The sequence below is a fragment of the Sorghum bicolor genome, chromosome 9, assembly GCF_000003195.3.
Source record: "Sorghum bicolor cultivar BTx623 chromosome 9, Sorghum_bicolor_NCBIv3, whole genome shotgun sequence".
Lineage (NCBI taxonomy): Eukaryota > Viridiplantae > Streptophyta > Magnoliopsida > Poales > Poaceae > Sorghum > Sorghum bicolor.
Window position 1 is genome coordinate 7,543,954 of NC_012878.2, and position 21,818 is coordinate 7,565,771.

At 47.1% G+C, this 21,818-nt stretch overlaps 2 protein-coding genes across 5 annotated transcripts; both read right to left on the reverse strand.

The window, feature by feature from the left end:
• On the reverse strand, nt 231-10,971 carry LOC8064206 (glutamine--tRNA ligase). Of its 2 annotated transcripts, XM_002440680.2 has the most exons (22): nt 10,703-10,971; nt 10,534-10,581; nt 10,372-10,443; nt 10,187-10,286; nt 9,859-9,954; nt 9,680-9,741; nt 9,476-9,577; nt 9,306-9,392; nt 9,061-9,213; nt 8,915-8,970; nt 8,349-8,526; nt 7,983-8,180; nt 7,811-7,909; nt 7,605-7,736; nt 2,090-2,226; nt 1,746-1,845; nt 1,552-1,647; nt 1,319-1,419; nt 1,137-1,242; nt 960-1,049; nt 733-862; nt 279-626 (listed from the first exon to the last, which is right to left on the reverse strand). In XM_002440680.2, exons 1-22 carry the CDS (start codon nt 10,859-10,861, stop codon nt 529-531), a joined length of 2,400 nt encoding a protein of 799 aa, XP_002440725.1. In that variant the 5' UTR covers nt 10,862-10,971; the 3' UTR covers nt 279-528. The 2 variants fall into 2 exon arrangements, with proteins under 2 accessions (XP_021304043.1, XP_002440725.1); XM_021448368.1 differs by lacking the exons at nt 7,605-7,736; nt 7,811-7,909; nt 7,983-8,180; ... (9 more) ...; nt 10,534-10,581; nt 10,703-10,971 and adding an exon at nt 2,327-2,452 and having other exon boundaries at nt 231-626.
• LOC8064207 lies at nt 17,170-20,655 on the reverse strand. 3 transcript variants are annotated; one of them, XM_021448452.1, is made up of 5 exons: nt 20,371-20,655; nt 19,471-19,552; nt 19,301-19,400; nt 18,236-18,582; nt 17,176-18,156 (listed from the first exon to the last, which is right to left on the reverse strand). In XM_021448452.1, exons 4-5 carry the CDS (start codon nt 18,572-18,574, stop codon nt 17,470-17,472), a joined length of 1,026 nt encoding a protein of 341 aa, XP_021304127.1. In that variant the 5' UTR covers nt 18,575-18,582; nt 19,301-19,400; nt 19,471-19,552; nt 20,371-20,655; the 3' UTR covers nt 17,176-17,469. The 3 variants fall into 3 exon arrangements, with proteins under 3 accessions (XP_002440726.1, XP_021304127.1, XP_021304128.1); XM_021448453.1 differs by lacking the exon at nt 19,301-19,400; XM_002440681.2 differs by lacking the exons at nt 19,301-19,400; nt 19,471-19,552 and having other exon boundaries at nt 17,170-18,156; nt 20,371-20,599.

Genomic DNA, 21,818 nt, shown 5'->3' on the forward strand with positions numbered 1-21,818 from the left:
AAAGAAAACTAATAGAAAAAAATGACCGGCAGTAGTAGAGTAAGTAAAAATCTTTTGCAACGGCCAAAATCTTTGTATCAATAGTTAGTTATATGTAGTATACATAAACTGTGAGTTGCAGAAACTAGCATGTTTTCAACATGTGTGTCATTTTGGATGCATAATTGATGTTTACCATTTTAGTTTTATGATTTTTTCTAGATGTCATCGTAGCGTTAGCACGGGCAATATAGTTCAGTAAGGTCATCCTCAGTGTAAATTTCATAACACAGTTTTCAACACATCCATATTTTGGAAACAGTGCAAAAAAGTTTTATGATGATAAAACTCTCTCTGCTTCCATGAAACTCTTATCATCTCTCTCTTCATTAATACAATGCAACATTAACATATTTAATGTGCATGAAATTTTAATGAAACTCCATTGAGACCGGTCTAAGACCATTGTCCTACAACTCTTTAGAAACACTATCAGTATTCCACCAAATCTCTGACAAACTGTGAGCAACTCGCTTTAACAAAGTGAGATCACTTAGGTCCAGCCTTTCCATAGGAGTCCTTAAGGGTAACAGTTCTGTTGAACACCAGTTCCTCGGGCGTCGAGTCTGAATCCACAGCAAAGTATCCTGTAACAGCACGACACAAGGGTGATGATTAACAAAGAACAGTGTTGATTTTATCTTCTCTATCCAAAGTGTAGTTAAACTCGAAACAAAATCCTAGTGACGTTACCAAGGCGTTCAAACTGGAATTTGTCCCCCAGTACGGCACTTGCAAGTGAAGGTACAGCATATGCTCCCTTTATCACCTCCTTCGACTGTGGGTTGAGATCACCCAGCCAGTCGTCAAGTTCTGCAGGATTCTGGTGAACAGAATATGAAAGACATCCAGAGAAATCAGCGAGCAGAATTTCTATTTGAACAAGCAATTGCAACAAGGAACGGTAAAAGATACTATACTTCTGAAAGAAACAATTTCTCAAACAATCTGACTTCAACTTTGAGTGGTTCAACCCCAGGAGAAGGCTCAGCAACCCAATGCAGGACACCCTACACAGATTGTCAGACAACTAAGAATGGAGAAGCTGCAGATATAAATACTTCCAGTATATAGAAGGATTTTAGTGGCCAATGTACCTTCGGTTTTGTAGCCTTTGAAGCATCATACACGGCTCGGATTTCAACAATACTATCTGCATTGTCTCCATAGATAACTTCCATACATTTTATTGGGAATGCATGTCTATCCATTCAAATGGTGACACATGTCAGGCGATCAGGCACGTAGGTGAACACTAAGATGCTTTCAAATGTATTACCTCAGCAATACTGATTTACCAGGAGCAAGCCCATAGAAATCTTTTGAATCCTTCAGACGGAAATCAGATTTCTCAATGTAGATGATTCTTGAGAATGGAACCTAGGCATGTAGGGACAGACAACACAGACAAAAAAGGCAATTCAGCAGAATAATGACATTTCATTACCATATAACATCCTATCTTCTTTTTTTTAAAGAAAGATCTCATATAATGTGAGAATTGAAAAGCACCTTATAGTGGGCTGACCCATCACTGTCAGGAGCATTAGGCCACATTTTGGCATCAAGGTTAATAACCATTCCATAATCCAAATTAGTTATAACAACCTATATCCACCAAAACAATAAACCCCCATTAGTGCATCAGCTAAGTGATTAACAAAATAAGGAAAAAAAGGTTGATTTGGGAAATAGTTATGCAGAACCTTTAGAGGATGCAAAACAACCAAAGCTCGAGGGCAAACATTGTTAAGTTCTTCTCTAATATGGTATTCAAGGCGTTCGATGCGTATCAAGCTATTGTCACTGCAACATAAAGTTTAGTGGTATCAGTGATAAAAAAAAAATTAAACTAGAGCAGATTTTCCTGATATGGATATGTAAAGAACCACTTTGAGGGACATGGATTTTGTGCTCTAGGTGTTACCTACACCAATCATAGTACACTGGGATCTGCGATCCACCTTGTTCCAATTTACCGTGATTAGACAGATGGACAATTCCTTTTCCCAATTTGTGAAAATGTTTCTCTGCAACATTACTTTCTTACCTTCTTGTTATTCCCATTCCACGAATGAATGAATTAATAGCTGCTGCTGATATTCCTCTCCTCCGTAGGCCTGCTAGCGTCAAAAGTCGAGGATCATCCCACCCATCTACCCACTTGTCCGTGACGAGTTGATTCAGCTGCAATACAGGGGATGCAAAATCTAACTACATAATTTTATGGACTACATAAATTTGTTGGCACCTGCACACAAGCACCAGGTAAGCAGACCCTGCTCACCTTCCCTCTCCCTCACCCCTGCTCCAAGGAAGAGGAAGAGCCCTGAGCTCCCTCACTCACTCACGCAGCACACACACACACAGCTTTCAGACTTGAACTGAAAGCTGGAGAACTGAATGAGTGGCAATGAACTGAGTTTTTCCATTGCAATAGGTAGGGTATATATACACAAACTATGTACCTGCTGGTACACTACTTGGATGGTGACTACACCACTCCAACAACTACTCTACATGGCTTATCTCAGCCAATTCCTACTCTTGTACCAGCCTAAACCAGCCCACTACTCTAGCTGGTGTACTTCTACCAACTATGGAAGACTAAATGGCCTATTGCCATACTTCTACAGTGGCAGCCAAGAGCTGACCACTTGAACCTGCCGAATGCAGGACAAAAGTACAAGAGGGACAGCAGATTATATCTTACAATCTTCCCCTAATCCTGCTGTGTACTCTTGACCTCCACCATGCCAATCTTGCTCCTTAGCTCCAAGAACCGAAGTCGCCCAACTGGCTTAGTGAAGATGTCAGCGAGTTGTCGACCAGTCTCAACAAACTCGATGACAATCTGCTTCTCCTCGACGCAATCACGTAGGAAGTGGAACTTCACATCGATGTGTTTGCTTCGGTCGTGGAGAACAGGATTCTTTGCCAGCGCTATTGCTGGCTGATTGTCCACTTTGAGCACAGGCGGCCGGGGCTCAATGCCTGTGAGCTCCCCCAGCAGCCGGCGCATCCACACCAACTGGCATGCCGCGGTGGCTGCAGCGACATATTCTGCCTCACAAGTCGACAGAGCCACCGTCTTCTGCTTCAGCGATTGCCAGGCGACAGGTGCCGCGCCGAGGAGGATCAACACGCCTGAGGTGCTGCGCCGTCCATCGACATCGCCTGCCATGTCCGCGTCGCTGTAAGCCGCGAGCTCCAGCCCGCCACCACCAGACCCCCCGCCTTTCGGGAAGACGAGAGCCTGGTCCATCGTCCCCTGGATGTAGCGCAGCACCCGCTTGACTGCCATCCAGTGATCCTCCCGCGGGTCCTCCATGAACCGGCTTACATACCCGACCGCGAACGCGATGTCCGGCCGAGTATGGGTGAGCCAGCGCAGCCCGCCGACGATGCTCCGGTAGCGCGTTGCGTCCACCTCCGCCGTGCTCTGCTTCGACAGCTTGATCCGCTCCTCCATTGGAGTCGCCGCAGGCCTGCAATTCTCCATGCCCGCCCGCTCCAGCACCTTGCGCGCGTAGGCACGCTGCCCCAGCGTGACTGCCTTGCCTCCCTGCTTCACCTCGATGCCGAGGTAGTAACTCAGCGCACCGAGATCGGTCATCTGGAACTTTGCCGCCATCTCGGTTTTGAAGGATGAGATGTCCTTCTCCCGCGCACCGGTGACGATCAAGTCATCCACGTACACCCCGACGACGAGTTCTTCCTTCCCCCGTCGGCGGGTGTACAGAGCATGCTCCGTTGCACACCGTGTGAACCCGAGCTCCGCCATGGTGGCGTCGAGCTTGGAGTTCCACGCTCGCGGCGCCTGTCGTAAGCCGTAGAGCGCCTTCCTGAGGCGGAGCACCTTGTGCTCAGCCCCCTGTGCAATGAAGCCTGGGGCCTGCTTGACGAAAACCTCCTCCGTCAAGTCGCCGTTGAGAAAGGCGGATTTGACGTCGAGGTGGTGAACTGCCCAGTCCTTGGCCGCCGCCATGGCCAGGACGAGTCGCACCGACTCCATGCGCGCCACTGGCGCGAACACCTCCTCGAAATCGATCCCTTCTCGCTGCACGAACCCCCGAGCGACGAGCCGCGCCTTGTGCTTCACTACCGCGCCGTGCTCGTCCTTCTTCACCTTGTAGACCTATTTGAGTCCGATCGGCCGGCATCCAGCCGGTGGATCGACCAACTCCCAGGTCTGGTTTGCCTCGATCTGCCGCATCTCCTCCAGCATAGCGCGCCGCCACTCCGGCTCGCGCTCTGCTGCGGCGAAGGTGGCCGGCTCTTCTGTGCTCAGCATCATGAGCTCCTCCTCTTCGCCCAGCAGCCGTGCTGCCAGTCCCGGAGTTGCTGCATCACCGAGAACATTGTCCACACGACGAAATTGTACCTCCTCGCCGTCGTGGAAGGCGTCCACGAACTCGGTGACGTCTGGTGGTGGAGTGGCATACTCCACTTGAGCCGTGGTCGGAGTCCTCTGCTCCTGTCTTGAGACAGAGTGAGGCGGGGTGCCGTCCGTCGTGGTGGGGCTGGGCGGCTCAGCTTCCCCTGCTGCTGGTGCCTCGCCCCCTGCTTCCCCTGCTCTAGGGGCTGCTGCTTCCTCCACAACTCCGGCTGGTGCGTGGACTTGACCGGTGATCACCAGTTGCTCGATGGTGAAGGACCCACCGATCCCAAGCGCGCCTTCTTCTCCCGCCAAGTCTTCCTCCTCCCACCTCCACTTCCCCGCTTCATCAAACACGACGTCGCGGGACACTGTCACCCTCCCGGTGACTGGATCGTAGAGCCTGTAGGCTTTTGATCCTTCCTCGTAGCCGAGGAACACCATCCTCGTGCTCCGGTCTTCAAGCTTGGTGAGGCCGGGCTTGGTGTTCTTTACATGCCCAATGCACCCAAACGTGCGCATGAATGCCACGCTGGGCTTGCGGCCATGCCAAGCTTCGAACGGTGTCTTCCCGCTCAGCGCCTTCGTCGGTGCTCTGTTGAGAATGAACACCGCCGTGCTCACTGCCTCACCCCAGAACGCCGCCGGCATTCCCTTGGCCTTCAGCATGCAACTCGCCATCCCGACGATGGACTGATTCCGGCGTTCCACCACGCCGTTTTGCTGAGGTGAGTAGGGCGCCGTGAGATGGCGCTCCACTCCCTCCTCCGCGCAGTAGGTGGCGAATTCCACCGCCGTGAACTCCCCTCCACGGTCCGTTCGCAACACCCGTAGTCTCCTCCCAGACTCTGCCTCAACCTTCGCCTTGAGTTGCTTGATGGCTTCTGCTGCCTCGCTCTTGCTGGTCAGGAGCCGCAATCACATGTAGCGACTGTAGTCATCCACCAGCAGGAGGAAATACCTCCGCCCTCCGTGCGTGGCCGGGGTGATAGGCCCGCATAGGTCGCCATGAACCAGCTCAAGCTTCTCCTTGGCGCGGTACTTTGCCTCCTTGGGGAACGACAGTCTCCTCTGCTTCCCCACCAGGCAGCTGTCACAGAGTTCGCTGGCGTGTTGGATCTTGGGCATCCCCCTCACCATTGCCGCCAGTCTGCTCAGTGCGTCGAAGTTCAAATGCCCGAACCGGCCATGCCACAGCCACGGCTCCTCCGTGCACTGTGCCGCCAGGCACACCGGTTGCTCGACCTTAAGGTCCAGCAGAAACAGCTGGTTCTTCAACCTTGTGACCTTGGCCAGCAACCGCCGGTCTTGGTCACGGATCCGCAGCACACCGCCCTTGATCACCACCTCTGCGCCGCGCTCGTCCAACTGCCCAAGGCTGATGATGCTTGTCTTCAGCTGTGGGATCCAGTAGACATCCGTCAGCGCCCGGTGTTCCCCGTTCCGACACCGGAACAGGACAGTGCCACAGCCGCGGATTGCCACCCGGGAGCCATCGCCGAACTTGACACTCCCGGTGGTTTCTTCATCAAGCTCGGAGAAAACAGCGCGGCTTCCTGTCATATGGTTGCTCGCGCCTGAGTCGAGGTACCACCTCTGCTCCAGCTCTTCACCGTTCGCTCCCAGGAGGGCACGCGCACGAGACTCGTCAAGTTCGACGGCCTGCGGCGCAGTCCCCTGCTTCGCCTTCCTGCAGCGCGCAACACTCCCCCATCAACAGAGCGCACTCGTCGTCGCTGTCGTCCCGAGCCAAGTGGGCCTCCTTCTTCTCCGGCTTCTTCTCCGGGCATTCTCGTGCCCAGTGCCCCACCTTCCCGCAGCGCCTACAGGCGTTGGGGTCGGTGTTCTTCTTCTTCTTTTTCTTGTCCGCCGGCGGCTTACCGCGCCCCTTGGCGCCATCACCGCCGCGGCTGGTGGAGCCTTCCCCGGTCCGGCGCTTGTCCTTCATGCGCGCGGTCCACTCCTCTTCCGTCAGGAGTAGCTTGGGCTTCTCCTTCTCTGGTGCCGGCGTGATGCGGCTCTCTGCTACTCGCAGCCGCCCAGCCACGTCCTCCAAAGACAATGTGGAGATGTCCAACATCGTCTCAATGGACATGGCAAGCTGCGAATACTTTGCCGGCACGGTGCACAGCAGCTTGGTGACGAGGTCCTCGTCGTCCACCTTCCCGTAGGTGGCCAGTTGCGTGGCCAGGGATTGAAGACGAAGAGTGAACTCCTCCACCGATTCTCCGGGCTTGAACTTGATGTCGTTGAGCTCCCTGCGGAGTTGCTGGATTCTTGCCCGCTTGGCTCGGTCCGAGCCGACACGCAGCGACTCCAACATCTCCCAGGCCTGCTTCGCGGTCTCCTTGGCGCCCAGCGCCTCGTGGTACTCCGCCGGCGTCGAGGCCATGAGCGCCTCCATGACTCCCACCTGGGCGTCCTCAGTGCGGTCATCCTCCTCAATCGCCCGCCACCACTTCCGCGCGCGCAGCTTCCACTTCATCTGCATCGCCCACTCACCGTAGTTGGTGCGGGTGAGCATGGGCCAAGAGCCGCTGCCACCGAACTCCTTCACCACGTGCACCTCCACCTGCGGTGGCGTCGGCTGGAGCTGTCGCTCGCCACCCTCCCGGCCCGCATCCTCCGCCATTGCTGGTCAGTGGACCTAGCTACGGCCTGTACGGCTCTGATACCAATTGTTGGCACCTGCACACAAGCACCAGGTAAGCAGACCCTGCTCACCTTCCCTCTCCCTCACCCCTGCTCCAAGGAAGAGGAAGAGCCCTGAGCTCCCTCACTCACTCACGCAGCACACACACACACAGCTTTCAGACTTGAACTGAAAGCTGGAGAACTGAATGAGTGGCAATGAACTGAGTTTTTCCATTGCAATAGGTAGGGTATATATACACAAACTATGTACCTGCTGGTACACTACTTGGATGGTGACTACACCACTCCAACAACTACTCGACATGGCTTATCTCAGCCAATTCCTACTCTTGTACCAGCCTAAACCAGCCCACTACTCTAGCTGGTGTACTTCTACCAACTATGGAAGACTAAATGGCCTATTGCCATACTTCTACAGTGGCAGCCAAGAGCTGACCATTTGAACCTGCCGAATGCAGGACAAAAGTACAAGAGGGACAGCAGATTATATCTTACAAAATTGGCATTTCATTCACAAGTTTCACTGGTATACCTTTCTTTTGGACATAACATTGTTTGTTATGTTTAGCCTTGAATATTCCCATACATATGGCTGATACTGGCCCAAGGCTGCAAGCAGCCAGTAGTATGACGGACGACGTATGCCAAATTCTAGTGAGCATAACTGACAATATTCAATAGTTAGATTAGCTGATGACATTTTAGGGCCTAAACAACTGAAAAATAATTAGATATTACCGAGTGTGTAATGTTCTCAAGAGAATCTACCAAACAATGAGCATAGTCATAGCTTGGGTAAATGAACCACTTGTCTCCAGCATGTGGATGAGGTGTAAACTGCGTGTGCATTAACAAAGATTAAAATACTACGCTATGAAAAATATACTTCCAGTTAAGTCAGATCACTTACCTTTATTCTATAAGCTATGAAGTCAGCCATGTTCTTGTTGTCATTCTGCATGTCCTGCTTCATCCGGAGAGTAGCCTTTCCCTCAGCAATCAACCCGCGTCTCATATCTTCAAATAACTTCAGTGACTCTTCAAAGGGCCTCTCTCTCCATGGACTATTCATCTTCTTTTCTCTATACTCCTTAATTTCTTCTGGGCTCTGCCAAGCATATACCACTCGGTATAAACAAGCTATATAATTCTCATTATTCTAAACACAACTAAATGTAAAATTCAACATGCTACATAGTTGTTATTGTAATAAACACAATTAAATGAGAAATTCGCTTTCTTTTCATCCAAACAAGCAAGGCCAGAGAAAGCACACCTGGTGATCGACATAGGCTAGTCCCTTCTGTATCAAACAAATGGCAAGTTCATACAAATCTTGGAAATAGTCACTCGTATAGGTAACTTTGTAAGGTTCCCAGCCTATCCATGTGACAATTTCTTGAATATGATCTATGTATTCTTTCTTCTCGGCCTCAGGGTTTGTATCATCAAACCTGTTTAACAGATAGCGTTGTTAGAAATCATGTACTCATCCTTGTGTATGTGTTGGTTAGATGTGTGCAACTTGCAGGCTAAGATAGTTGCAGGCCACATGATGACCACGCCACAGCACTCATGTCGCACGTTCTGTTAGCTAGCATGCAGGCACGTTCCTGCTGGATTGGATCACAGATCCCTGTTACGTTTATAACCATTCTATTGCTCTATAAATGGAACATGATCCCAAAGAGGATCAGTGCGTTTGGCAAGTCATTCCAAGCATCATATCAGCATGTTTTAGCAATGTAAAATGCACAGAAAAAATAGTTAAGAGGACTTAAATCTGTAAGCATTTCAGACAGAAAACTAAATATATCGAGATCAACTAGAATTCCTTCATACCTAAGGTAACAGTGCCCATTACGCTCTTTAGCCAACCCAAAATCAATGAACATAGCCTGTACATGAGAAAGCATGAAAGTATCATTTCCAATTTCAAGAATTCATGTTAGAATAATTATATCTTCAATGTAGAGGATTATCAGAACCTTGGCATGACCAATATGAAGGTATCCATTGGGTTCTGGGGGAAAGCGTGTCATCACTTTTCCACCAGTTGCTTCAAGATGTTTCTCTAAAATGCTCTTTGTGTTGTGTGCTCTCCATATATTTCCATCACTGAAAAATATTTCTGTATGGACCTAACTCACCAAAATAACAAATGTCAAAATTATGTGATTAAGGTATTCTGTAGAATGACGAATATGGTAGGCATTTCATATGGTCAAGATACCTTCAAGTTTTCCTCTGGCTGAGGAAATATGGAGTAGGGATTTACTTCCTCCTCAGGAGTAGCAACTGCTACTGCAGTCTTCTCTTCCTGTATATCATTGAAAACCATAATGACTGAAATGATAACTAAATAGTCTTATATTAAACTTCAAGGAATTTGAGCTAACAAACCTCGACTTTAACAGGCTTCTCCTTCTTCTTTTTCATTGGTTTAGCATTATCTTCTTCTGTTTTTGGACCTAAAATTTCCACAAGCCTTTTCTCAATTTCCTCCTGTAACATAACCAAATTGTAGTAACTTAGTGCAAACCATATGGTGAAGTTCACATGAACAGATATAGGGGGGAAATATAACAACTTCAGCTATTCTGTAACCTTGATTGACTTAGCATCACCCCAGGGATGCCTCTTCCTAACTTGTCCACATAAGCTGCCAACTGAAAGAAAAAATTAGGAACAAATGGAGCTCAGTTCTTACAGTCCCACATCAAAAGGGAAAGAAAGGGTGAAAATCAGCAACACTGAAGTAAACAAAGGTGAAGTGGAACCCAAACCATTTATACGGTATCGCTGCTCTACTATGGCTTCCATATTTTCATTTAAAACATCCGTGACTGTTGACTGAATCTCTTCAAACAAAACAACCACTCCTGCAGGAAAAGGAAAATTGTGGATCAGATGAGCAGAACATTGGATCAGAATAGACCACAGGAGGATATAGTTCAAGCAATCCAATAGCTGATAAAGATTTAAAGTATATCCATTTGACTTAACTATCGAAAGTGCATACTAGAAAGTGATTGTGGCACTACATCTTCAAATCTATATAACAGCAGATGTTGCAATGATGGATAAACCTACATCTGAGAAAAGAAAACATACCGACACCACAAGCCTCTTCAAACTTCACTGAATCCAAAGAATCAGGACCCAATGTAGAAAGAAACGTCAAGGCAGCATCCAGTTGTGCAGAGTTTTTTATCTGGAAATGCCACGGTCAAGTTAAAATTCTTCTCAAGCACCCAACATCACATAAACAGAGGCTACAGAATATCAGAAAAAGGCACCTTTTCTGACAGAATGTACTTAATGAGATCAGGGCGGTGGACTAGCGCATTCGTGGGATATTTCGTCGCGACCTAATTCAAGAGCATCAGCCAGCTACAATTTAAAGGGCATCGCCAAAGCTACATCAGTGATCACTCATTTCGATAATGTGAACTTCTTACAGTGTAAAGGAGATTCCCCACAGATTTGTCGCACCTAGTAACACCAGCCTGCGTCACAAGCAAAAGATAGGACAGCGAATTACTCGCCAACTCAACGCTAGGAGAGATTTCTCTCTCTCATCTCATCGAATCGAAGCGGAAGGAGCGAACTGAAGCGGATGGAGCGTACCTCAGCGATGACGGCGGTGAGGTTGGCGGTGACCTTGCGGTTAGCGAGGGCGTTCTCCGCCGTGCGCTGGTCGAGTCCGATGGAAAGAAACGACTCCAGCTGCGGCGGGGGCGACGCCGGGGCCGCCGACTCCTTGTCTCCGTCGCTGGCAGTCGCCATCTTCCCTGGGTTTGCGGCGCAGCTCCGGAGAGGCGACTAGGCGAGAGAGCGAGGTGTCGGAGCGTCGGAGGCGTGCGAGGAGCCTGGGGACAACAGATGTGGGCCCAGTTTAAGAGAAAAACCCTACTCCTAGTTGATGCAATGATGCTACAAAAGTCCTGAAAAAAAAAAGATTTGAAGAGGACCTTCAAATTTGCCATGAATGTTTCGACCAGTCATTCAGTAGTATTTTTCACTCACAACAAATCAGCGAATTGTATTTTCAGCCATGGCTTATGTCGCGATCCAAGGGTGATGGCGTATTCCGAGAAGACGTATTCGTCTGATGATAGCGTAGTAGTATTCATGATGTATGCTACTCTATGACAGGTGGGGCCTTCGTGCCAGTCTGGGCTAACCGTATAAGGTTCCCCACTGCGTGTAAGAAACCAAGTTGAATTTTGATTAAGTAAAAAGTGCGAGAGACAGAGGAGTTCCTCTGCTCGCCGTCGTCCGCGATATCCGCTGTCCGCTCACGTCCCGGCGATCGCCGGAGGCCAAGGGTGTAACAGGTGGTATCAAAGACAGTCTATCCTCGGCCCTTCCCTACCCACCCAGCTCGTTCTCGCTCCGCGTCGACTACCACGGTCGCTGCAATCGAGCGAGAGCCACGCGAGTTCGGTCTACCAAATCTCTGCCGGATCGAGTCGATCCTCCAGCCACGAGAAGCGCACGGCGGCGGCGTGACGGGACTCACCCACAGCAATACTGGCGGGTTGGCGCACGGCGGCGGCGCGACGGGATCCAGACGCGGCGCATCTCGGCGCGCATCTGGCGGCGACGCACTCGGCTTCGACTGGGGTTCGGCATCGAGCAGTCACGGTTCGGCGGCGGGAACCACGGTGAGCAACCAAATCGCTCCCAATTACTCTGGCTCCAGTCGATTTCCAGCCCAGGGTTGCGGGGCGTTTGTCTCCGTGTAAAATTCCGTAAGCTGCGGTCGGCTGTGTAGCGGTGGTGTTTGGAGGAGAACTGTCCGTGGATTTGGGTTCCAGAGCGTCGTCCGCGTCGTCTCTGTGGTAAAATCCCTCGATCTCGCCTCAGTTCCAGGAGTCGGGTATTGGTGTAGCACGCGATAGGGGAGGCCAGGCCAAACCTGTTGCTACACTTTGTTGATCGCTGTTTTCTCGGGTATTGTCACCACGGCGCCACCTAAACAGCCCAAGCCTTCGGCCCAGACACAAATCTTACTCGACCACATGGCGGACAAAGAGCTGGTCGAAGAACAGCGTTGGGGGGATCTGTTGGAGCACTTGGATCTCCTGTCCAAACGCTTGAATGATGTGGGCATTACACAGCAAGAGCTGAAACAGCAGCTGTCTGACACTAATCAGATGGTGGATCAGTGTTCTGCTCAGCAGCGGTTGATTGCCAAGCAAGTTCAGGCCAATGGGCAAGCAGTGGCGCAGTTGACGGTTCGTCAGTTTGAGAATGATCATAGTTCTGTCAGTGACGATTCAGTCCTTGCTCATGAAGAGGATCATCGCTTTGAGAATGTGTTCGCTAACAGGGGTAAAGAACCAATTCAGACCGGTCCCAGTCATCAATTCAATCAACCCAAGTCCACACATCGGTCAGAGAGCATCCCTCGTCATGCCCTTCCTAAGTTACTGTTTCCCACTTCTGATGGTTCTCAGCCCAAGGTGTGGTTAGATAAGTGTGTTAATTACTTTCACATCTACCAGTTGCCAGAGAGCTTGTGGGTGGACACTGCTAGCATGCATCTGCAGGAGAATGCTGCCAAATGGTGGCAAACATTTAAGATGCAGCATCCGACTGTGACATGGTCTACATTTTCAGCAGCATTGCAGACCACTTTTGGACCAGATGATCATTGGTATGCTCTCAACGAGCTCATGGACTTGAAACAAACTGAGACTGTGGAAGACTATACCACTCGCTTCAAGTCGTTGCAGTTTGATGTTACCCTGCATGGCTGTTCCTATGATGATATGTTCTTTGCTATTCATTATATCAGAGGTCTCCGAGAAGATATCCGAGCTGTCGTTGAGCCTCAGCGACCAACTACAGTGGAAGCTGCCATGGTGATTGCTAAGATCCAACAAAAAGTCATTGAGCGGAGCAAAGTGAAATCCCAGCAAAGGCCTCCCAATTCCAGGACTCAACAACTCAAGCAGGAGGCTAAGCAACCTTCTCCCTATGGGAACCTTTGGAGGGACAAACAACTCAGAGATTATAGAAAGGCTAACAATCTGTGTTATGGATGTGGGGAGAAGTATGAACCGGGCCATGCTGAGGTGTGTACCAAACGCAACAAACCACATCTGAATGCCTTAGTGGTCAATGACTTGGACAGGGAGATACCTGAAGAACTACTTAATGAACTGGCTGTGGATGAGATGTTGACAGAGACCTTTGGGCAATTATCTTTAAATGCTATAGCAAGCACTGAAGGTGCCAATTCACTTCAGTTGAAAGCCACTATCAAGAACAAGACAATGTTGATTCTAGTGGATACTGGCAGCAGTCACAGTTTTGTGAGTTCTCAATTTGTTCATATGGCTCAACTATCCACTGTGCCCATGTCCAGACAGCATATTCGGCTAGCTGATGGGAGTTGCATGTCTACTACTCATCAGGTAAAGGATCTCCAATGGTACATTCAGGGCAGTACTTTCACTAAGGATATGATTGTTCTAGACACTTTACCATATGATGCTATCCTGGGGTTTGACTGGTTGCAACAATTCAGTCCTATGCAGTGTGATTGGGGTGCTAAAACCTTGCAGTTCCATCATGAGGGTAAATTGGTTACTTTGCATGGGTTGAGCAAGTCTCCAGTGACCCTTACCTCCATGTCTGCCAAGCAAATGTTCAAATCTATCCATGGCAATGATGTTTGGGCTTATGTGTTGGTGGACCATCCAACAGCTGTGACCCCGCCAACAACATCTCCTGACACTCCTGAAGCAGTCAAAGACCTGCTGTTACAGTATGCTGATATCTTCCAAGAGCCTACCAAGTTGCCACCACATAGAGCATATGATCATGCTATTCCGCTATATCCTGATGCGGTTCCAGTTAATGCCCGACCCTATCATTACTCTCCCCAACACAAAACTGAGATTGAAAACCAAGTCAAACAGTTGTTGGAAGATGGTCTTATCACTCATAGTCACAGTCCTTTTGCTTCCCTAGTGTTGTTGGTGAAAAAGAAAGATGGCCAGTGGAGGTTTTGTGTGGACTATCGAAAGCTCAATGCTTTGACAGTCAAGAACAGATTTCCCATGCCAATTGTGGAAGAGATTTTGGATGAATTAGCTGGTTCCAAATTATTCACAAAGTTGGACATGAGATCAGGGTATCACCAAATCAGAATGTTGCCCCAGGATGAAGATAAGACTGCTTTCAAGACCCATCAAGGTCATTACCAGTTTAGAGTGATGCCTTTTGGACTTACCAATGCTCCAGCAACCTTTCAGTGCATCATGAATCAGATTTTGCAACCTTATTTGCGGAAGTTTGTATTGGTTTTCTTGGATGATATTCTAATTTACAGCAAGAACATGGAGGAACATCTGGAACACATTCAGCAAGTGTTTGAAGTCCTGAGAGCCAATCAATTTTATCTCAAGACTTCCAAGTGTACATTTGCTCAAGCTTCTTTGGAGTATCTAGGCCACATTATCTCAGATGCCGGAGTGGCAACCGACCCTGCCAAGACTCAAGATATGTTCCATTGGCCCTCGCCTACTACTATGACTGAGTTAAGAGCTTTCTTGGGTCTCACTGGGTATTACCGCAAGTTTGTTAAACATTATGGCATTATTGCCAAGCCATTGACAAATATTTTGAGGTTGAAGCAATTTCAATGGGGACCTGAAGCCCAACAGGCTTTCCAACAGCTGAAGGTGGCCATGACAACCACACCGGTGCTGGCGTTGCCTGATTTCTAGAAACAATTTCAAGTGGAAACTGATGCTTGTTCTGAGGGTATTGGCGCTGTCCTGATGCAGCAGGGCCAATCTATTGCTTTTCTCAGTAAAGCTCTGGGTGATAAGCATAAACACATGTCCATCTATGAGAAGGAGTTCTTAGCTCTTATTATGGCTGTGGAGAAATGGAGGCCTTATTTGCAGCGTCAAGAATTCTAGATTTTAACAGATCATAAGTCTTTGCCATACCTCAATGAGCAGAACTTGCATTCAGATATGCAGCGTAAAGCCATGACTCGGCTGATGGGTTTGCAATTTAAGATTGTTTATAGACAGGGTAAAGAGAACATAGCAGCTGATGCCCTTTCTAGGATGCCTCATATGATGGCCTTACAGGCAGTTTCTTGGGTGCACCCTCAGTGGGTTCAGGAAGTCTTGAACTCTTATGCTACTGATATGGAGGCTTAGACATTACTTTCTCAGTTAGCCATCAGCAGTCCCAATGCTCAGGGATTCACTTTGGACAAAGGCCTCATCAGGAAAGGCAACCTCATCTGGATTGGTAACAATTCAGCTTTGAAAACTAAGATTATTGCTGCTTTTCACTCTTCAGCAATTGGAGGTCATTCAGGAGTGACTGCTACCTACTACAGACTAAAGAAATTGTTTGTCTGGAAAGGTTTGAAGACTGATGTGGACAATTATGTGAAGCAATGCTCAGTCTGCCAACATTCTAAACATGCACACACTCACCCAGCTGGCTTGCTGCAACCTTTACCCATACCAGCTGGTGTGTGGCAAGATCTCTCGATGGACTTTGTGGAAGGTTTGCCCAAGTCAGATGGCTACACAGTCATTTTGGTTGTTGTGGACAGGCTAACAAAATTTGCACACTTTGTACCCTTGAAACACCCATATACTGCTGCAACAGTGGCTCAAGTTTTTCTGGATAATATTGTGAAATTGCATGGGATCCCACAGAGCATTGTCAGTGACAGGGACAAGATCTTTGTGAGTGCCTTTTGGCAACATTTGTTCAAGCTCTACAAGGTCAAGCTCAATCTGTCCACTGCATACCATCCTCAGACTAATGGGCAAACAGAGCATATTAATCAGTGTCTGGAGATGTATTTGAGATGCTCAGTGCAGGATTCACCTAAGTCCTGGAAAGCATGGTTATCTTTGGCACAATTGTGGTATAACTCATCCTATCATACTGCTCTTGGTTGCTCCCCTTTCAAGGCCTTGTTTGGTTGCGAGCCCAATTTAGGCACCAATCCAGAGCCCACGGCTGATACACCACAGGATGTGACTGAAGTCGTCAGTAACCGGGAGGCTCACTTGCAAATGCTGAAACAACGATTGGAGCAAGCTCAGAATCGCATGAAGTTGCAAGCTGACAAGAAACGTGTGGATCGTCAGTTCTCTGCCGGTGATCAGGTGTTGCTTCGCCTGCAACCTTATACTCAGTCATCAGTGGCAAGTAGGCCTTATCCAAAACTAGCCTACAAATTCTTTGGACCATATATAGTCCTCGAGCGCATTGGATCGGTGGCTTACAAATTGGAGCTTCCACCTCACAGTGAGATTCACCCCGTCTTTCATATTTCTCAGCTGAAACCCTTTGTCCCCGATTACACACCAGTTTATTCAGAGTTGCCAAGTGTAACCGATCTTCAGACCTCCAATGCTGTCCCTGAGATGATTCTGCAACGTCGTTTGGTACGCAAGGGAAATTCTGCTATTCCACAGGTTTTCGTCAAATGGACCGGTCTGTCACCAGCTTCGGCTACATGGGAGGACTACAATGTCATCAAGAATCGCTTTCCTAAAGCTCCTGCTTGGGGACAAGCAGAAACTTCGGCCGGAGGAGATGTCGCGATCCAAGGGTGATGGCGTATTCCGAGAAGACGTATTCGTCTGATGATAGCGTAGTAGTATTCATGATGTATGCTACTCTATGACAGGTGGGGCCTTCGTGCCAGTCTGGGCTAACCGTATAAGGTTCCCCACTGCGTGTAAGAAACCAAGTTGAATTTTGATTAAGTAAAAAGCGCGAGAGACAGAGGAGTTCCTCTGCTCGCCGTCGTCCGCGATATCCGCTGTCCGCTCACGTCCCGGCGATCGCCGGCGGCCAAGGGTGTAACAGCTTATCAACCAAACGAACAAGACAGCACCTCAAACGGTTACACCATTGATGGTACACAGCAAGGGAGAAAAACAGTAAGCTTCGCAAATTTACTATCCTAAACAACCTGGCAAAAATGCCAACCAAAACAAGAAGCTTTAAAACCTATTCGGGCAGCAGCTCTAGGATTTGAGAGCGTGTAGCAGGGAAAAAAGAGCATTTGCAGAGAAGTCAAAGAACACATATCCTGGAAACAGAACTAGATCTCCACAAATATATTACATTGTTATCATCTACAACCTGGGGGAATCGGACCTAAATAAACCTTGAAAAGCTTCAAGGCCGAAAGGCGAACTAACTTGTCCACACATTTTAAGTTACATGACAGCTAACAAAATGGTATTTACCAACTGTTCAAGCACACCATATGCATCAATCATAGAACATAAACTGGCAGCAATAACAAGGCCTGACAAATGAAAGTTCATCAGGATAGGCTACGCGCTGCTGCAGGCAAGAAGCTCAATCTGGATTCAGTTATCAAACTATACGGCTCCAGGTTCCTCTCCAGCCAAGAACTTACGGGCCCATGCTTCAAGGTACTCCTTGCCCATGTTCGTGAAAAAGCTTCGATGCACTTCAGACTCTGGCTTACAAAGATACATTCCTACAGATAGCCTATCAGATTGCGTCAGTGGAATTTCTTTTAGCATGTTCCACAGAGGAGCATTCGGGTCTGATGTTGGTGCTGCCCGAACAGGTTTTGGAGCACTGTCACGGATCCCTACTAAGGTGCTGTTCAGTGCATCCATGTTCCTTCCATCATGTGGCAGAGGAGCCTGCGGCTTTGGGCTTAGTTTTGTTTTGCTGATGATCTTCAACTTCTTTGCGCTAGGCTTGAGAGCAGCCATTGTGCTCTCAGCAAAGGACCCAGATGGTGTACTAGTATCAGACATCACTTCACAAGGCACCTCACCACTACTTGCTGCCACCTCATGATGGTTATCTTCACCCTCCAATCCCATATTATCTAAGTCTGCCCCATCTTGGTCCCTTGTATCTGCGCCGGAGGCAATAATGTTCAAGGCAATCTGTGCTTCCAATTCCTCATCAGAATCATCAGTCGTAATAGGGTCTCTCATGCACACTGCATCTAGCTGGCCATCATTGAAAAGATGAAGCAGATGGTCGAAGAATGGAATGGGCTTAGCGAGGATAGCACGCTCCGCTATCTGTCAAAGAAACATATTCATTAATATAGTGGGGAAACAATGCAAAAAAAATTGTCCTTCCTTATGATACAATACTTACAGGTAAACTAGCCATTTTGGCAGGAGGAAGTATAAGCATTTTGTGTTTATTGTTAAACCTGCTCCCACTCTCATTGACATACCGAGTCACAATGATCCAGATCTCCTTGAAACGTCTAAAATGGCGATGGACCTGATCAACAGAGTAAGTTGTTCTGAATTTAGCATTTACTGCAGATGTGCACCAAACGTGGTGATTCTTCTTGAACTTGGTCTTGGGGGGCATTCCCTTCTTCTTGTCAAGGTACCAATCAAGCAAAAACTTTGACATCACCCTGGGCCAATTTGTTGCTTTTGCCCTTTTGACCCTAGTGGCAGCATTGCCTTCTTCTAGGTCCATGTTGTGATCTGCATGAAAAAGAAATGTTGAAAGTAAGTAAGAAGAATTCAGATTAATTTTGCAGCGACCTTGTCAATAGAAGTAGGTCAACCAAACTTAGCAAAAAGTAGCAGCAACAATTGAAATTCAGTAGAAGTACTGCACAGCAGTAGAGGCAGCTAGTAGCGAGATCAGTAAAAATAGTGCATTGTAAACTAGTACATAACAAGGGAAATCATATTTTCCCCATATGCACGAGGAACAGTCATTCCGTTTAATCTATTACACTGAAACTGTGTTTTTAACAGCAGAAAGTATCAGAAACAGTTGAAATTATTTTTGATGGTTGTGATTTTTCTCTTCGCATTCTGGGCGATACCCATGTCCTATGGGGCGTGTATGAATCTCCTGTGCGTTCGAGATAAAAAACTGTTTATATTCATTACAAATAAACGAGTAATTCACAACAGAGGCAGCTAGCAGCAAGATCATGATTTTTCTCAGCATATGCACAAGGCGATCCCCTTTGATCTATCACACTATTAATTAGCAGTTCAGGTCTGCTTGGTCTCTAAGATTGCAACTACTCTAATCAATTGAGGAAATTCTAAATCCATCTACATCTTTTCTTCAATCTAATTCTGCCACAATACATGACATTACAGTATTCACTAGAATCCTGTGAGGAAAGAAAGTCTTCAAGTAGTTAGGTACAAATGTTCTCTCAATTGTCATGAAAGATAGTACCATATCAATTGGGGACTTCTTTGAATGGCATTGGAAACGTCTTTAGGTGGTGTTATATGGGACCTAACTGCATACCTTACATCAGCAAAGTACTAGTTACCTACAACAAATAAAATTCATCAAGTTCATTATATTGCAAACATTATAAGTCTATAACTCATCTCACTCACACTTAAAATATGTGTTTCATCCTTGAGGAGTCTGTAAACCATTTTGCTTTGCTTAGCTTCGGGCATCCTTTAGAAGTTGAACCTGTGTTCAAACAAGATCAACTTGGTTTGCATGTTCTGTCATTGCTTCAGGCAAAATGACTCCATACATAGATTTTTTCTTAAACATTTATTCTGGATTCTTTCCTAGGGTATGTGGACTGCCTAAGATGGAAAATGACAATCAGAAATATACATAAACACAACTAAGAACAGGTAAAAACTATTCTTTGGAAAATGAACACCATCAATTTGCTGTCCTGTACTACTTCACATTTCAAAATTCAATAAATGTGGCAGATGATTCGCAGGTAATAGTTAATAAAAAGGCATATAAAAAAGGTTGATGGCACAATTCTTGCTACATCTGATTGGTGCGTATCACAAAAATGACTCCACCCTTCAAAAAAATGACTCGAAGTTGCTATAGCAACAAGATATAAGAAAAAACCATTCCTAGCTACGTCAGTTACTAAATACGAATTCAGAACTTGTCAGAAGACCAGATAATCATTTAAAATAAAACAGAATAAATATAACTCTACCCTGCAGAGAACAGGACGGTTTGCCTGTTTAAGCTGGCAGCACAAATGAGTCAAAGCAATTGTCTCAGGGAAGGGTAGTGCCATCCAAAAGTCTGTAGGCTATGCTTCAGACTTCAGAGATTAGTAAGCTGCATTATATAAACAAACTGGGCCGTGCAAGCTAGGAGCCTAAACTTCTGCATTACAAACAAACTGGCCAGGCACTCGAGGTCGAGGCACTAACAAACTGGCCAGGCACTCGAGGTACTCATCTTTACTATTGAAAAAAATCGCATTAATTTAAAGCTTGGAGCTGGCGTTGAGGAATTGAAATCACCTGAGCCTTCGGGGCCATCTTGGCCTCCATCCATCGTGCCAAGCGCCGGCCGTCCAGAGATCCAAGAACCGGGAAGCTCCCACGGTGCAGCCGGTGACAGATGCGGGAGAGAGTAGTAGGCTGGCTGTGACAGGCAGCGAGCGATGGGAGGAGCGGACGGAAATCTTGAGACGGGGCGGCTGCCGGCGGGTACGGCGGTGAGGTGGGCGCGCGAAAGTGGCCTGCCGCCTGCGGCTGCGAGGCAGCCTGTGAATTGGGGAATTTGGGGGAACGATTCTCGGGGAGGGCTCGCCTGACAGGTGGGCCCCTGCAGGGATGACCGCGGCATAAAACGGTGCCTGGTTGGCAAAGGTAGGCAGAATTTTGGTATAGTTAGGCCAAAAAGACCAGGTCGTTCAAGACGCTCGTTCAGCGTGACTTACCGACCTCTTTGGTATTCCCTCCGTTTCAAATTATAAGTCATTCTAAAAATTTTAGAGAGACAAAACATTTTCAAATTTAATAAAAAATATAAAGAAAAATATAAAGATTTATGTTATAAAATATGTACACTATAAAAATATAACTAACAAAAAATCTAATGATACTTGGCTGGTACCAAAAATATTATTATTCTGCTATATAAATTTGGTCAAACTTGACTCTCCAAGATTCTTTGAATGACTTATAATTTGGGACAGAGGGAGTATTCAAGAACGATTAAAAAAATTATTCAAGAATGAAAACAAAAAACTTTATTCAAGAACGACAATAAAGATAATTATTTATATTGTAAGCTAAATTGTTAAAAAAAGAAAATAGTCAAACAAGAAATAACATGATAAGTACTAGCAATCAAGGGTGCCTAAAAGATAGGCATTGTGATATTGGCAAAGGGAAACCAACATTCCTAGCCTATGGCATTCACCTTAGGCTCCAATTTGGGTGCTTGCCTCCCTCTCCTTGGAGAGTACCAAAAAACTCTTTGATTTCTAAAAAAATAAGTATCGGGCATCAAACCAAAATTCCCTATGCGTCAATAACTTTTATAGACTAATTTTATGCAAATAACATTTTGCAAGCATTGGTCGGTGTGTGGACAAATAACTACTCGGCTACCTCCTCAACTCTATCAAGGAGGTTTTGGTACAAGTAGACACACTGCCATTAGAGGAGGGTGAAGCAGGACCAGGGGGCAATTTACATAAACATATAGTCAAAGTGTGTTAAAAAATTGCTAAGACTAGGAATATGCAACTAATATAGAGAGAGAAAGGTGTGTTTTAATCCTTGCATGCATGGTGACATACATATGCATTGGTCAAGTAACATGCATGTATTAAAACTTTCACATGGCAAGGAGAGCGGAGCCCAATTTGGCATCCACTAGGCTCTGCCCCTGCACACTGCCATCATCTGTAGCCATGTGAATCACCTCGAGAACATGTTCTCACTGTACTCTCCTGCAT